Here is a 17,512-nt window from a genome sequence, read left to right on the forward strand (position 1 = left end):
GAACCACTGACATCATTCTAGAGGGAGACTCACAGCGCGGACTGGCACTGTTTCATGTGTAGGACAGTGCACACCTGACCTTTGACTCATGTGTAGGACAATGCACACCTGACCTCGGACGACTGAGATGGATCCCTGGCTGACTCGTCCCGGACTGGGCTCACATGGGACCAGTTCACCATCCCAGGTCCTGCACCTTCTGTACAGAAATGTCTATGTGGCATCCAAGTGCGGGATGCAGGTGACAACTCCTTTGATGATGGATGTCATTCTTCCCGAGAGAACTCATGGGCAAAACAGGTATGCCTTGCATATGCAAGATTGACTGCTAGGACGACTCCTATGCAAGCCATATGCAACCATATATGCTGTGCAAGAATGCAGATGGACGGGATATTAATGCATGCCTAAGGGGAAATCCCTAAGGATGGCCTGCAAGATTTTGAGAATTGGATTTAATTGTGCGGAAGCGATTAACATGATGATTGACTGAATGATAGAATGAAAATGATCTAAGGCTGGCTACCGTGTAATGCTCTGATACCAATGTGACATGGGAGGGATTGATCGTAGTAAAACACAACCTTAGGCCGAGCTAAACTTCAAAAGAGATAGACAATTAGTGTCAATGCAATGTAGCTATATTAGATGAATGGGTTACAATGAGATCTAAACAGATCTATGATGCTGTCCTAGATGAAGATCCTTCTCGGGATGAGAGGGATAGGCCGAATGCAGATGATGAGGACTGTTCCTTGCTCCAATTCTGAGGTCCCACCACTTGAACGCTGGCTTCCCTCTATGTAGGAGGTAGGAAGATGAACTATGTGCTGAATATGCTGGCTATCCTGCTGATCTGCTTCTCCCTTGCTCCATGGATGAGAAACGCTGAGGAGAGATGAGATAATGGACTGAATCTTCTGCACTTCTACTTATATGAGGTTCTGATGCTGGTCGGCTAGTGCATAGTAGTCGGCTGCTTGAAAATATCTTCGACGACTCATAAATGCTGAATATGATACTGTTGGCTGCTGTAAATAACCTGTTGGCTGCTGATAACAGGCCCTGACCTGATTTATTAAATGCCTTAAATGCTCATGTGCTGAAGGTGGGGCTGCACCAGTCCCATACATGCTGGGAATGCTTGGAATAATGCTTAAATGCCCCAGATAATGCTTAATGATCCTGAATAATACTTGATAAATGTTTATGATGCTTAGATGATGCCATGTCACTCGTACACCTGAAGGGTGTGCATGTGACACACTTCATTTCTGGAGCTTGAAGGTGGCTGCATTTTCCTGGTTCATCAGTGGTGCTCCTGCCCTGCATTTTCCTAGCGGAGTTCAAGGTGCAATCTAGAGGGGGGGGCTTCGTTGGTGATCGGTGGGCTGTTTTCACAGCTTGGATTGCAGCCGGAGGTATGTTTCTTGCTTGTGGTGAAGCCCGACAAGTGGCTCTTGCCATTCATCTTCTTCCTCGGTTTCCATCCCCTCACGGTGGGTGTTTCTTGAAGGATTTTTGTGGACTGTTTTGCTGCTGGCCAGCCGCTCTCTATCTCAGATTTCTGAGAGGGCTGATTGGTCCTTGTGGTTCTTGCTGCTTGAGAAGTTTTGGAGATTGGTCGTGGAGTGTTGAGATCATCGGTGGCACAAAGGCTTGCTTGCGGGGGTTTGCTATTGCCGTGGATATTGGTTTTCCTCTTGGAGGAGGAATCTGTCCTTGTTTCTCAAGGGCAGGTAAGGTTCCCTCCTAGTGGATAGAATCAAACACTTGCTACAATGCAACAAACAGGACGGTGCCATTGCTACTCTTGTGGAAAGCAGGGTCATTTGGCCACAATCCAAGACCCAAGGTAAAGCCTAGGTCAGGACCAAGTTTTCAAGGAAGTGCGATGATCATATACAGGATGATGACTCTAATACTTCTAGTGCTCCCATGGTTGCAAAAGCCAGAGAGGACCTCGATGGTCAACTTCTATAGTTATACATATAGTTCCCCCCCATGTGATTCCAGCTAGAGGAGGCTTGTGGGCGGGAGAGGGGGGCTGTCCTCACAAGCCCTGCCTTTTTTGCATGGGACCAGTTGTTGGAGTTCCAAGTAGGTAAAATATTTGTTGAGACAAGTTCATTTTTATGGACTGGAAGTGTTCCAAGTCTATTGCTTGGTGTAGCTGAGTGTAAAGCTTTTATAGCTTTATTAACATGATTAAGACTTAATTAACAAACATAAGACAAATGCTGATAGAAAGATTGAGATTGTTTGCATTGAGACAGGGGCCTTTCTTAAATAGAGGCCGAAAGGTTACAAGTGAAGAGACACATCCCTGGGAAGGGGTGTGGCTCTTTAGTCAACGGTTATGTCCTTTGGACTTAGGGGTGTGCCTTTTAATGAATAGACATGTCCTTTGATAGTGACCCATGTGTAAGGGTGTGACCCTTCACAGGTGTCCTTTCAGTTAATAAGAGATTAATGAGTAATTAAGGAGAGATTAAGAGAGTGAGTCACAATCGTGACATTCCCTCCCACTTAAAATAAGATCCAGGGGTAGTTGTTGAGTCTCTGGAAGAAATGATTGAATTGCTTCTGCATCCAAAGCTCTAGCTGCTAGATCCCATGTCATGGCATTATTGTTGACCATAACAATCTTGCATATACCAAACTGAATATTAACTGTATCTGCAACTTGTCTCATCTTTACCGAAAGTATGAGAATCATATCTGGAACTCTTTTGTTAACATCATTGGTAACTTCGAGCTTTGTCCAAGAAAAGATTGAATCTTTATCTGCTTCAAGTGAAACTATTGGTAAATTATCTGATTGTGTCACCACGCTTTCCTGCTCAGAGGCGACAACCACCTGTTGGATGTCTGAAATGGATTCTATTGATTTTTCTCGAACACAAAAGTCTTCAAGTATTGTCGTAGGTTGAGAAGAAATATCTTCCATATGCTTTTCTTTGCTCAGAAAGTTATTCTCGGGACAAGTTATGTCCAAAGATTCATTTGCATCACTGAAGGTAAGGACTGGAGTCTTCCTTTTTGAAGAAGAATCATCATTCACCACGGCGTCAGGTATCTGGTCAGAAACAAAGACTTTGTTTTGCACGGGCGGTGACGAGGCTATTGCTTCTGCCTGGGTCACGGCAAGAAAAGGGGTTGTGGACATTGTATTTGTCACACATGTACAAGCATCTTCTGAATCTTCAGCTTTCTCAGCAGGTATTAAGGCTTCCAATGTAGAAGGGAGAGGTTGAGATTGTTTGCGCCTCTTAGACCTCTCAAGGATCCTCTTGCACAACGTGAGAATGAGTAAGTCTTCAACACTGCCACCAAGAGCTTGCAAGGACTTGAATGTAGGGCATTGCTCGCGAGGGGAAACTTGTCCAACGTCGCGGCGTTCACGACCGAGTACTCGACTAGGGTCGGACACACGTGCCACTAAGTAAGCCCATCTTGATATGGCTGATTTCTTTCCAAGATGTGATCCTTTGGAAGCTTCATGTTGCTGCTTCTGTTGCTGATGATTCCAATAAGAAGTTGGTTGTTTAGAACTGTAACATTTCCAAGAATATCCATGCTGAGGCTTGCATTGCTCGCACGAAGATACTTTGTGTCTAGTTGTCTCTGAAGAACCATGCTGAGGGTGAGAGAATTTTTGTTGAGAAACATGTTGAAGCTCATCGATACATGGCTTCAAACCGCTGGAATGCAGCTTGTTGCTGTGAATGTCATAATAAATAGTTTTGCTGGAGAAGAAGCACCAAGGTAGCCATCAAGCTGCGAAGAACACCATCATAGACCGCAGGTGGGGTTTTTTTTTTTGGAAAATGTGCTGATTGCTGGAGGGGTGCTCCTTTGTTTTTTTTTAATAATCGCTGGCCGGCGGCTTCACGTCGGGTTCTCCCATTCTTTTTTTTTTCTTCTTCTTTTTGTATGCGCTGGTCGGCGGCGGCTGGGCTTCCTTGCGCTGGCGGGTTTCCTTGCGTGCGCTAGCGCTGGTTGCTGTTGGGTGGCTGCTTTACGTGGCTGGTTGAAGCCACGTATATTAAAAGGCTTAGTATATTAAAAGGCTTAATGTAAGCCTTAAGTTATAAGGCTTTTGGTTTCGTTTTTTTTAAAAAAAATATGAAACGTCACGTTTTTAAAAGAAAACGTGAAGAGGCAAGATCGAAGGGTGGCGACCCTGCGTGGAGAGGTATGCAGCCAGAATAAAATGCGATGAGGCCTCCAGTAGAACACAGGCATACTACAAGCACTTTGATGTGACTTTCTGCTTCTCTGCTTCCCATCGTTTTTTTTTAATAGAAAATTGGGAAAATGCTTAATCAAGCAAAATTGGCAAAATTGGGTAGAATTAAATGGGGCATTCTCTCCTGCTCTTCCATTCAACACTTGCTACACCCAATTTTAGGGTTTGGACGGGCTGATTTTAGGGTTAGGGTTTGGACTGATTTTAGGGTTAGGGTTTGGGCATCTCACAGGGCGGAAAAAAGTTTGCTGCTTGTTTACATTACTGCGAGCAAGGATTCACGCCAAGTCCACCATCGCTCTGCTTCTTCCATACAACACCGAGAGGAGAGTAGAGCGGAGAGGGTGAGAGGCTCACAACCGTAGGCCCGAGAAAAAATTTTGCTCTGATACCACTGTGAAGCTTTTATAGCTTTATTAACATGATTAAGACTTAATTAACAAACATAAGACAAATGCTGATAGAAAGATTGAGATTGTTTGCATTGAGACAGGGGCCTTTCTTAAATAGAGGCCGAAAGGTTACAAGTGAAGAGACACATCCCTGGGAAGGGGTGTGGCTCTTGAGTCAACGGTTATGTCCTTTGGACTTAGGGGTGTGCCTTTTAATGAATAGACATGTCCTTTGATAGTGACCCATGTGTAAGGGTGTGACCCTTCACAGGTGTCCTTTCAGTTAATAAGAGATTAATGAGTAATTAAGGAGAGATTAAGAGAGTTAGTCACAATCGTGACACTGAGATTATGGACTGGATGAGTTCCAAGTTCATTGTTTGAGGTCTTTTCAGACATGACGTGTACACCATCTATTGTTGGGGGGTGATGGGCGTATTGTTTTCCGCAAACTCATAATTCTATACGTAGAGCCAAGCAGATTTCTTTGCTGTATAGGTTAGCATTTTGTTTCGAGGAGTTAGGTTGGCAGGTGCTCTTTCTGAGGTGTATTTGGTATGTGTAGTACTCGAGTGTCCATTGTTGCATCTTCATTAGCTTATCTTCTTCAGACTTTTGCACACTAAGAGCTGTAGAGGGGGTGTTAGAATTTGTGCATCTCATGTGTTGTGGAATATGGTCTTATTATTGGCGCCTATGTATTTTTCCGTGTTTGCTAGGTCGTGGGCTGCTGTTGGCCAGCTACATGGGGGCAATGGGCCAGCTACGGTACTCCTTTATAGAGGCCTCTCTTCCACTTACTTGTTATTCATTGAACATATCCACAGGCACATTGTTTGATACGCATCTGCTGGCTGGTATTGCCATTGTATAGCGTCATGCTATAATACAAAGATGTTCATTGTTTGATATTTCTCTCTCTCTGCCTCTCTGCCTCTCTCCTATGTTTTGCTTCCGCATTTTGCAACTTTATCATTGTCCTCATCAAGAGCTGAAGAGATGGTGTTAGTGTCAACCTCCCATGGCGGAGCTGCTCTATGGCGCTGGAGTATGTCCTTGATGTGTGGAGAGAGAGAGAGAGAGAGAGAGAGAGAGAGAGAGAGAGAGAGAGCGAGAGAGAGAGAGAAATGAAATGTTATATTAACGTCTTCAAAAGGCCATAATGACCTATGAGACCAAAAGTTACATCATGGTGGATCTGATACAATGTCTGGATAAAAAAACCCAAAAAATGAAAAATAAAGATGATACTACTGGCACCTAGAAAATGAAACTGGAACTGGAAGGTACACTATGGAGGTGCCTCCATCTCATAATATGTGCCGCTTCGGACACTGGCGGATCTCCTCAATATCCTCTGTGGTCAGCACCCTGACTGGGTGTCCCGAGTGCATCGCAAGAATAATCCGAATCTGCCGCCGCTGCAACCTCCGTCTATGCTGGGATGCCCTCTTCCGTAGTCGTGGGCGTCTGGACCACCCAAGCTCAATCGCACGATCAATCAGTGTACCCCTGGTGTGGGCGGTATCCATGTCCTGCTGTTGCTGTGGTCCATCTGGCGCAGTGATGGCCGGACTAAAGAAGTCTGTAATGTGCCTCTGAGTCTGGCTCTCTGTGCGCCTAAGCAGGCTATCTCTATGTCTCCGCAGCTCAAGCAAGAACAATCCCAAACAGCTCTGGTCCTGGTACCCCATGACTCTGGAAAGTGGTCCAAAACCCTCTCTGAATAAACAGTGGAAACGACCACGTATCTCATAGTATGCAGTACAATGGCATATATAATGCAGCTCTGTCTCTGGCTCCCCATGTCATACTCGGCATATCCTGGCCTCAGCTGGTATACCTCTATATCGGCCAATCTCAATCTCAAGCTGGTGTGAGGATGTGCGAATCTGACCAATAGCACATCGTACTGCATGAGACAAGTGTACATCCATGTAACTGGGTCTGATCACAAAACCATCTGCTGTGAGCTGAAGAAAATGCTCTCTGTAGAAAGCCATCTTCGTGCCCAGCTCCTCAGTCGGCTGTATCCATGTCCTCCTAATGTCCAGCTGAACTAAATCCTGACGTCTGCTGTGAGAGAGAGAGAGAGAGAGAGAGAGAGAGAGAGATCCAATGGCCCTATGAGACAAAACCTGTGAATACAATGTGTCCATGTCATAAACATCATGGAAAATGAAAAATGAAATGAAATAGCTAACCACTGATATACAACTCTGTATCTGTCTAGATGAGATGTAGACTAACTAGCATGCTGTAGGGTGTACAATCATGAAATGCATCCTATCTCCTATCTCCATCTTGTGTCCACCGGGGGGTCGAGGATATCCATCATCGGAGAAGGAGCTAGGAAAGATCCCAGCTTTGCCACGGCAAAGCGAGGTCGTCCCGATGCTGCCTCCATAGTGCTCCGCTGCCAGATTGATGCTGCAAGAATCACATCAATCTAGGTCTGATGTGGGTGTGGTGGTCTAGGGCCTGGTGGACGTGGTCTCCTCGCTGCTCTGAGCTCAGTGGCCCTCGAAATAGTGAGTCCCTTGTTAGTCTCTGATCCTGTGGAGGGAGGGAGGGAGGGAGGGGCGTGGGGGGGGGGGGAAGTGTCTCCTCTTGATGTCTAAATTATGCCTGTAGTAGACTCTCTCTATGTCTCCAAAGCTCCATGAGGAAGTAGGCCAAACATCTCTGATTCTGATAGTCCATCACTCGACTGAGGGGACCAAAACCATCTCTGAACAGAGAGAGAGAGAGAGAGAGAGAGAGAGAGAGAGAGAGAGAGAGATGTATTAACGTCTACAAAAGGCCAAAATGACCTATGAGACCAAAAGGTTACATCATGTCCATGAAATCGGTGAGAGCTCTTTGTATTGGTCCTCTGATGGGTACCGCTGGTCTAGTTCACAAAAGGGAAGAACCTGATGAGTTGTATTGTCATTGACAAATGACCAACGCATTTATGAGACCAGAAGGTGTTACAATATATCCATTAAGTAAGCGTATCATGGAAAAAAGAGATGAAACAAACTAGGTAAAGAAATGTGATAGCTATGTCAATGCTATTGTGACAAAGTGGCTGGAATATCTGCCCATCTAGAAAAAGGGAAGAACCTGAGATCTCCAGCTCAAGCCCTCTGTCTGCCACTCAGGAGGTCAAAAACGAGAGAGAGAGAGAGAGAGTGAGAGAGAGAGAGAGAGAGAGAGAGAGAGTTGCTTCACGTAATGCGCACAACAAAGCAGAGTGATCTCATCAAGCTTGAAATATTTTGTGCACAGACTTTTACAGGACAATTATTTAAGTGGACAAATTCCAACAGAGCTAGGTCAATTGTTGGAACTCAAAATTTTGTATGTTCCTGATGCAGAAGACACCTTTGAACTTTTGTTTTGCTTTGCAAACTATTAGCTCCTATAACGTGTTTGAATCTGAATCTCTCAGGGACATGTCAAGTAACTTGCTCAGTGGTACAATTCCAGATTCTCTTGGAAATCTTCAAAATCTAACCAGTTTGTAAGTGTACAACTTACAAGGCCTGCTTTCTCTGTTTTGCCTTAGTGTTAGTCAGATATTTACAGAGAGAAAGAATTGCTATGTACAGCAAGGGTTGTGAATTAGTAGTCGAGTTGAACTAGTGTGTACGTGTGAGCGCTAGCACGCACACGCACACGCACACGCACACGCACACGCACACGCACATACAAATGTACATGTTTTACAAAGTTGTTGCTCTCAAAAGTGGTGCTGGCTAATTCTGCTTTTCAGCAATGTTTCAACAAACTTTTTGGTTGGGGAGATCCCTGAAAATGGAACTTTGAGAAACTTTGGTGGTGAATCGTAAGTCAATTTTCGGCACTCTCCTATTGTAGAAACTTTTGATACCTAAATGTAGGATTACGACATGCAATTGAAAGAGCCAATGCAAAAAAAGGCTCTTCATGTTTATGCTGGACATGCTAGGCCTTGTTTTTGATATATTTTGTCAAAGCACATGCTCACCCTTGGGAGAATTTCGTCTGGTTTATCTTAAACCCATACAGGTTTGTCGGCAACATGGGGCTTTGTGGTCAGCAAGTGGGTGAGATCTGCAAAAGTCAGCTGGAAGATCCTTCCATAACCCCCGATTCATCGTCCTCTCCACTAGAAGGGGTGCCAGGCCCTCTGCTTGGTAATGTTGATTCCGGCTCACCTGTGTGGAGATCTTTATCCTTTTGAGTAGTCACAAGCATGTTTATTGGGATTTTCCGGACTGCTTTTGACAGGTTTGGGCAAGAATTCATCCAAATCTTCAATGAAATTTCTTATCAGTGCCCTTGGCACAGTTGGGTTATCACTTCTTATTGCATTGATGTGCTTTTGGGGATGCTTTTTGTATCATAAATTTGGAAAAAAGCGTAAAGCCTATGAAGAAAATGGAGATGATGGTAAGTACAGCAGCTATTCTGAACTTCAAGGCTCACTCATCAACTGCTTAGTGGGATTTGATTTAAGTTAAATCTGTCTAATTAGGGAACAGCTTACATGGTCATGGTATTTGGCTGCCTCTTCTAAACCTCAATGAGGGTCCACCTTACCTGTAGCCACTCTTGAAGACTAGGATGAGCCTACCTCTTGTTATCCTAAAAGATAGTTTATCATAACCATGGCTAATTCTCCAGGCTGTGGAGTACCAGTAGTTGAGAACCAGTTATGGGCAGCACAAGTGTATGTTGCATTTGGGTGGCTCTTTGGTGCTTGTGTTGGATGGTGTTGAGAAACTACTAATTGGTGCGAGGGCACGCAGCAAGCGGGATGGCTTGGGAAGTGTCGAAGGTGGTGTTGTGTGCAGCCGCCCAGCTCGGCTACCCCAGCATACTGGCTATGCCTGCCCAGCCTTTGCCTCATGCTGGAGTAGTCTTTGGTTTAACTGCAGCACAAGTGTATGTTGCATTTGGGTGGCTCTTTGGTGCTTGCGTTGGATGGTGTTGAGCAACTACTAATTTGTGCGAGGGCACGCAGCAAGCGGGATGGCTTGGGAAGTGTCGAAGGTGTTGTGCTTGGTATGTGGCAGTGTAGATGAGTTTGAGTGTGATCGGGTTATAATACATGAGTAGGTTGCAGACTTCAAGACGTAGGAGCAGATGTGGGAGTATGCAGGCTTTATGTACAGGAACTAGATTGCTCGTTATTTACTCAGACAGATGGGGAAGTATCTCCCGAGGATTTGGCATGTTGGATCATGCTGGTCTGAAACATTTGAACAAAGACATTGTAGGCGGTGAGATCGAAAGGGGGACTGTGAGTCCTATAGATCCAGACATGTTTGACAGGGCCTTGTTTTATATTTTCTTCACTGGCGATAGGGGATGCGTAGCCCGGAGGTAGGAACGAGAGGTGGTAATATCTTTGTTATTGGAGTTCCTAGAGGGGGGTGGTCTCAGGCTGCTATGTGGTTTCGCATGGATTTGTCACGGGGTGGCTTCCTATATTGATTAAAATGGGTATGTCCATGTGGCATTGGATTCAGAGGATGAAGTTGTTCATCACGATCTGTGGTTGGTTGGATGCAGATAGCTCGAAGTTGGAGTTAGCATGGAGAACTTGTGACACTCCTGGAGCATGATATTGCTCAAATGATTTTGTCCCTTCGTCTACGAGTTCCAAGGTATAATTGATTGAAGTTCCAGTGACAACTGAGAGCAGTTGTTGATCTGATCGAAGTCCTGGAAGATTGTACTTGAGGAGGAGATGGAGCTGGTCTCATTTGAAGGTTTGGAGCAGATTGTATACGGATGCACGCACAGAGAGATTCTCTAGTTGCTAGAGAGGAGCATTGGCATCAAAATATCTGTTCAACTTCAAAACCATGAAGGGGTGTTAGATTTATAGTGTTCATAGATGTGTTGACGGGTATCTCTATGCTGTGAGCTCCCTTGGGAGACAGTCCTGAGATGGTCTGTGTCTAGCATGTTGACTAGATAGGCGGTTAGTCTTGTTTACACCGGTACAGCTTGGGCATGTGGACACAAGCTTGTATATGTGTGTGGAACTAGTTTTAGTGGTCATGGGCGGGCTATCATCAGTCATGTATGGACATGGTCCTAATTTGGTCTAGAGGTCCAGTTGGCTAGAGTTGGCCACCCCAAATCACTAAACAAATAGTACTGCTAGGTCTTGTATTCGTACATCACTCATGAGAGTCATCTGAGGCACACTGTGGAGCTCATCCACCAACTGAAGGGCCTGAGACCAATGCAGGTGGAGAGAGAAGATCGTTGTAACTACTTGTTCTTTAGCAATATTTTCTTGGTGTTGACCTTGTTGCATCTACTTCGTTGTCTATTTTCTGACAGTTCCTTGGAAGATAATGGAAACTGAGTTTGTCAGCTTGATGAAATAGCACTTAGCAGGCACTTTTGACCATTGATTTGTGTTACCACAATAGTTTGGCTTTGATTGTGATGCTTATGGTGAAGATTTATGGGGCAATGTTGGTACTCAGGTGATAGTGAATGTGGGACTTTGGTTAGTTTTGATGTACCTTGTTATTTAGGCCCACAGGATGCATGATGCTAAAAATCAGTGTGATTGTGTTTGGTAGGTGCCATGGTGGTCATCTTTCACGGTGATATACCTTATACATCTAAAGAAATAATTCGGAGAATTGAGCTACTGGATGAGACCCAGGTCATTGGTCATGGAGGCTTTGGAACAGTTTATAAGCTTGTTATGGAGGATGGCAGTGCATTTGCTGTAAAGAAAATTGACAAAAGCAGCTTTGACCGGCTTTTTGAAAGAGAGCTGGAGGTTTTAGGGAGCATTAAGCACCGCAACCTGGTCAATCTCAGAGGCTACTGTAATTCCCCCTCGGCGAAGCTGCTAATCTATGACTACCTACAAAATGGGAGCCTAGAAGAGGTTCTGCATGGTAAAGAACCTTAATCCTCCTTGTATGGCACGAGAGTCATCATACTCTTAACATGTATTAACATATGGGATTGTAGCGCTGCGATTGTACTGCTTCCATCCACGGGCCATGGTTGTTTGCTGGGGCGGGGGGGGGTCGCATTTTGCGGTGTGAAAAGCTGAGTTTTGTGCATTGCTTGTGATAGTAGAGCCAGTTAAATTTCCACCTTTTAAGAGTGTTTGTTTAAACTGCAGATCGTGATCCTGATGAATCATCACTAAGCTGGGGGGCTCGTCTAAAGGTTGCTTTAGGGGCTGCCCGAGGACTTGCATACTTGCATCATGATTGCTCCCCAAGAATTATACATCGTGACGTTAAGTCGAGCAACATTCTTATTGGAGAAAACCTTGAGCCACATGTATCGGATTTTGGATTGGCCAAATTATTAGAAGACAACATCTCACACGTCACAACTGTCATTGTGGGGACGTTTGGGTATTTGGCTCCAGGTAATGCGTGTTGTGAACTTGGCACACATGGTCGTGCATGGGTGCAGGTAGGTGCTTGTGGGTGTGGGTAAGCGCTCGTGTAATGTACTATTATTTGTGTGTGTGTGTGTGAGAGAAAAAAGTTACATAATGTTCAATATATAGCTAGTGTACACTATTTTTATATCGATACTACTTTATATAATATCATATTTTTTCCCCCTAAATATGTAAAATTAGAAAAATATTGATAGCTGAGCTGGTGTGTGTGTGGGAATGGATGCAATTGCTGCTGCTGCCGCGCTCTCTCTCTCTCTCTCTCTCTCTCTCTTTCATGCACGCACGCGCACACACATGAATGCATGCATGCGTGCAACTCAGGTTTTTTTGACGAACCAACAGGCACATGTACACGCAATGAGAGATCAAGTGGATGCTATTATTGCTATTGCATGTTCCTAATGGCATGCTTGAATGCTTTTTTTTGTAGAGTATCTTCAAAGTGGAAGAGCAACAGAAAAAACAGATGTTTACAGCTACGGGATTGTTCTGCTTGAACTTATCAGCGGGAAGCGGCCAAGTGATGCTTCCTTTGTTGAAAAGGGATTAAACATTGTTGGATGGGTACAATTCTTACTTACGAGTTTTTAATTTTTGAATTTTAGTCATGCACAGGGTGGTGGGCCCTCTACTCACCCCCTGACAAGATGACGCCCCCAGCATCGCCTGGCGCGATTTGAACCCGTGACCCCCCCCCCCCCCCCCCTTGGGACTTTGAATTGCCAACCACTAGGCTATATGCTGGTGGTCAAAATCTTACTTGGAGTTTCAATCTTACATTCTGTTTTCCTTCCATTGTCCCCTTTTCTGAGCCATCCAAAGCTTTTGCAGTTGGTTTGATTACATTAAAATGTTGGCAGGCTATCTCACTCAAAAAGGAGAAGAACTTGAAGGAGATTCTTGACCCTAGGTGCGAGGGGGCATTTATGGATAGCTTGGAGGCGTTGCTGCAGATTGCAACTCTGTGCTTAAGTCCAATGCCAGATGATCGGCCATCTATGCATGAAGTGGTGAAGATGCTGGAAGCTGAGATCATGTCACCATGTCCAAGTGATTTTTATGACTCGAACTCGGACTGAAAGGCCGAGATGTGTCTCCATTGCGTAGTAGGTTAAGTGTGTCGGTTATTTATTCATTATTCTTTAAGTAAAAATAAGATCATAGTGGAGAGCGTTGGGAGGGTTTTGTGAGTACTTAAGGAGGTTAAGCATAAGCTGTAGCAGCGAGTGCTGCTTACCTACCCTGAAGGTGAGAGTTTGGAAAGTGTTTTTTTGGGTGTATATGTATGTGTATGTAAATGCTAAATTAGGGAAGCAAATGTAATTTATGGTCGAATCATGCTTGAATTATGTGCTGGTTAATCATGTAGTTGCATTCAGCACTTGTACATAAACTCCTATTTGGATCAAGGTGTGCAGAACTGTGCATGCTCCTGGTAAGTTGGCGTGAGGCTAAGGCTACTCGTGATTGCCAAGTGTTCAAGAATAGTGCTGGTAACTCAGCTAAAGGCATCCAAGAGTAGGTCATAGTGGTGGCTCAAGTATTATCGAATATGAAACATTTCTGATGATGTAGTTCACCCAACGAGGCATTGTACAAAAGAGTGTCCCACAATCTGAGGGATATATGATTCACTGTTGTAAGAGGACTCTTCTTCTAATGACGACTCTAGATTTGAGATTTACAGAAAATATCCTTTTTATGGCGATGCATATGTATTCATGCACATCCAGGCTTTGTACGTGTGTGATTGGTACCACCTTCTAGAAATCCATATTGAAGAGACTCTGGAAATTCAATGGTCTCCCATTTTCGTCAACATTGAAGAACACAATGCAATGCCATGCTGGGGCTTGCATTGGGGAAACTTAAAGGTTGATTTGGAAGGTTATGTAGATAGTCGCATCTGAATCCAATTGTGCTCGAAGCTACTCCTAAAAGCTCATGCATCAGAAGTGCTATTTGGCTGCCATGTTGTGGAAGTTTCTTTGGGAGAATTGGAACCATAAATTTTAAATTTTAAATTATTGTCCTTTTGTATGTGTGAATGTGGCCACTTTGCAAAGCAAAGCTTCATGTATGATGACTCGTCCAAGGATGTAAATGTTACAGGAAAGCTCTTGCCCACAGTCGTGCATGAACTTCTCAACCCCTTGGAACAAACTGTATTAATGCCCACCTTGGTTGTGTATCTATATTACTTTTGAGTGTCAAACTTGCCTTGTGGCTCAATTCACCTTGGGACTAATCAGGACTCCTCATGAGTCTCCTCGACTTAAACAGTGCTTGGGGTTATCACCTGGAGTTTTCAAGAGATTTGTGTGGAAGTAAGGAATGGTGCGGATGGAACCATTTTTGCAGCAACACTAGATGGGCAAGATGCCAAAGTGAGTGCATTATATGCAAGAAGTTGAATCTTTTGTCATAGTGGATGATGGTTTTGACAATACCCAGGTGTTCAAGCTTATCCATTCATTAAGTAATTTTTTTGAGGCAAACAATGTTGTGTGTTGCTTGTGTGCTCTAGAGATACATGATGCAAGACACCTAGAAAGAAAGAAAGAGAAACATTAGCATCTGCAAAGGACTCGGCCTATGAGACCATGAATAGTACAATGATACCATAGGGTATACAGTGTCGTGGAAAAATAATGAAAGAATACAAAAATTGAGACCTCATGATGGTAGATGTGGCTATGGTAAGGTATGTCATGTTAGGGAATCTCATGGATCTGTCTCTTTGTGGTGGAGATTCTCAATGCTTGGGCTGGGGATGCCTTGCACATAAGATGGAGCACAAGCATGGTCACTCAACACTCATTGGGGCCTGAATATGGATGCCCTTGTGTACATATGGTATGAGCTCATGTCAATGTAGTGGTGTTGGCACTGCTATGGATGCTTGTGGTGTGAAGAAATCAGTGAAGGATGTTTGGGCAACGTCTTGTATGGGCTTGCCTTGTCTCTTAGCACGTCTTTTTGATACTCCATCCTTGTTGTCTTCATAGGTTGTCTACGTTAAGGTAACACCTTTTTGTTTTTATACTCTTGTACTCATGGGGTATTTTACATCTCATTTTTCTTGGATCCTTTTGTAGAGGTGCAAAGGGTGTTCCTTTAGCAAGCAACCATGAGATCTTTTGGCGTACTTCCAAATCCCTAAGATGTGTGTTTTAGGGGTTGAGATACCAGATTGTGTGCCAAACCTTGTGTTGATTGATTATCATAGTATATGGTGGTGAGAGTTTCTGCATCCTACATTGCAACTTTAGCAACTTCAACACGTAGCATTTGCAACCATAAAGTCTCTTTGTAAGAGGTTGTGAGTGCCTTATATAAGAATTTTATAGAGGAAAGAGAGACGGTATCATACTTCTTTGACAACCATTAGATTACCCCATCTACACAAGAAAGTAAAACCCGCTTGTGGGTTTTCCATCCCACTACATAATCTAAGTTTGAGTGTTCTCTCAACCTCAATTCCTGTCCTTTGTACTCTTTACGAGAGAAAAAGGTTGATTGGGGATCAAGATTCTTTCAAATTGGGAAGGCATCATTAGCCAACCCCTTAGCAGGCAAGACCCTTGGGAGTTAAGATATTAGAGGTGTTGTTAGTCATTTGAGTCTTATGAAAAGTCATGATCTTCTTAAACACAAGCATAAAGAAAGAAGAGTAGCATGCTAGCTCACCTCCCAATTGTAGTTAGTTGGTAATTTTAAGCCCTATGGTTGTCTAGACATTCTTGGCATGTCAGGATAATTATCCAAGGCCTCAGATCTTGATGCATAAACATTGGGTTTCTTCATGGTTAATTTGTCGGCTAGGATGAGGTTATGTTTGTGTTAAAGTAGACTTGAAGCGGAGTTGTAAAACCCATCATGGATGGAAAGTGCACCAATTAGACATTAAAACAATGTTCTAAATTGTGACTTGTAGGAAGAAGTTTATGTGTGCCAACTAGCTAGATTTGCCCAACCTAGTCACAAGAATAGAAGGTATAGAAGCTTGATAAAGCATTACATGGTTTGAAACAAGCTCCCAAATCTTGGTACCAAAAGATTCATGCCTACTTGATTGGATAAGGATTTCAAAATAGCCCTACGAAAAGCACTTATATGTGAAAAAAAGACAACCAAGATTTGCTTCTTGTCATTCTCTATGTAAATGACATGCTAGTGTGACATGCACTAATGAGGACTTCATTATAGCTTTTAAGATAGACCTTACCTCGAATTTTGAGATGTTAGATATTGGTCTTTTACACTACTCAGGTATGTAGTTTATATCACAAGATGATGGTATAGTCATTAAGCAATCAAAGTACATCTAGGCACTACTTAAGTGGTCCTATATGGAAAGTTGCAAACCAATCTCTACACTAATGAAACTTGGTGTAAAAGTTAGTATATAGGATGCTAGTGAAACATTCGACATAACCACTTATGATCAAGCCATTAGATGCCTAATCTATTTATGTAACTCACGGCCAAACATCCAGTATGGTCTCACAACTTTCAAAGTTATGCATTGTCCATTAGCAACAAACAGTTAAACGTATCTTCAGATATATGCAAGGCACTCAAAATCTTGGACCGTTCTATGCTAAGGGGGTGATTTAGAACAATAGGCCTTCAGTGCTTTCGGTTGGACAGGCAATTATGATACATGACAATCGACATATGGGAATTGCTTCTTTCTTGGCAATCCATGCATATCTTAGCTATTAAGAGGCAACCAACTATGGTAACATCATCATATGAAGCTTGAATACACAGCAACATTCATTGTGATAGTTAAACATATATGGTTGAGAAGATTGATGGAGGATCTTTGTGTCCCTTCAGAGAGCCTTACTCCAGATGAAAACAATCATAGAAGGGCGATTCTATTTGTTGCCACATGTCTTGTTGGTGAAGCAGTGGAAAATTAGGATTGCTTCGACTATGTAGTTGTGAACAATTTGTTTGAATTCGATGATTCAACTATACTAAATTGAGGTGACTGCATTGTAGCTAGAATCGTTGGAAGAGTTAATTGTAGCTATTATTATTAGGCTGTGAACCAACTACGAGGAGCTCATTGTTGAATGAATTAGAGGAAGCGTCCTTCACAAAGAGAAAGCTTCAATGGAAGGCTGCAAGTGTTGGAAATAGGGGGCCACTTCCCGGGAGGTCACCCATCCCAGTAGTGTTCACGCCCTCCTGCGCGCCTAACATCCACCACTCTAATCCCTTCCAAGCTATGAAAACTGATGGAGGAGGGATGAGAATGGCCCTAGTCTTCTATTACTTATGGATTATCCCATTTATTGGAACTCTATGTATGTGGGATGTAAGCGGCCAGGCCATGACCTTCCAACACCCTCTCTCGGGGCAACCAAGACGTAGGGTACCCAGAGGCTCTGATGATACGAGGCTTAGAGGCTTCTCACATTTTCA

The 17,512-nt window shown here is 43.6% G+C and overlaps 1 protein-coding gene across 4 annotated transcripts in view; it reads left to right on the forward strand.

Annotated features, from left to right (window-relative positions):
• Positions 1–13,764, forward strand: part of LOC147639275 (LRR receptor-like serine/threonine-protein kinase FEI 1) — a 31,491-nt gene extending 17,727 nt beyond the window's left edge. For all 4 annotated transcript variants that reach the window (XM_086789200.1, XM_086789209.1, XM_086789217.1 and 1 more), the window contains 9 exons: positions 7,918–7,989; positions 8,081–8,152; positions 8,405–8,476; positions 8,680–8,807; positions 8,902–9,063; positions 11,220–11,546; positions 11,780–12,034; positions 12,504–12,637; positions 12,934–13,764. In XM_086789200.1, coding sequence (XP_086645326.1) covers positions 7,918–7,989; positions 8,081–8,152; positions 8,405–8,476; positions 8,680–8,807; positions 8,902–9,063; positions 11,220–11,546; positions 11,780–12,034; positions 12,504–12,637; positions 12,934–13,152 — 1,441 coding nt within the window. In that variant the 3' untranslated portion in view covers positions 13,153–13,764. The remainder of the gene's footprint in view (positions 1–7,917; positions 7,990–8,080; positions 8,153–8,404; positions 8,477–8,679; positions 8,808–8,901; positions 9,064–11,219; positions 11,547–11,779; positions 12,035–12,503; positions 12,638–12,933) is intronic.
• Positions 13,765–17,512: the final 3,748 nt, after the last annotated feature.

This window comes from Cibotium barometz, chromosome 4 (assembly GCF_041138505.1).
Source record: "Cibotium barometz isolate CiBa-2024 chromosome 4, ASM4113850v1, whole genome shotgun sequence".
Taxonomy (NCBI): Eukaryota; Viridiplantae; Streptophyta; class Polypodiopsida; order Cyatheales; family Cibotiaceae; genus Cibotium; species Cibotium barometz.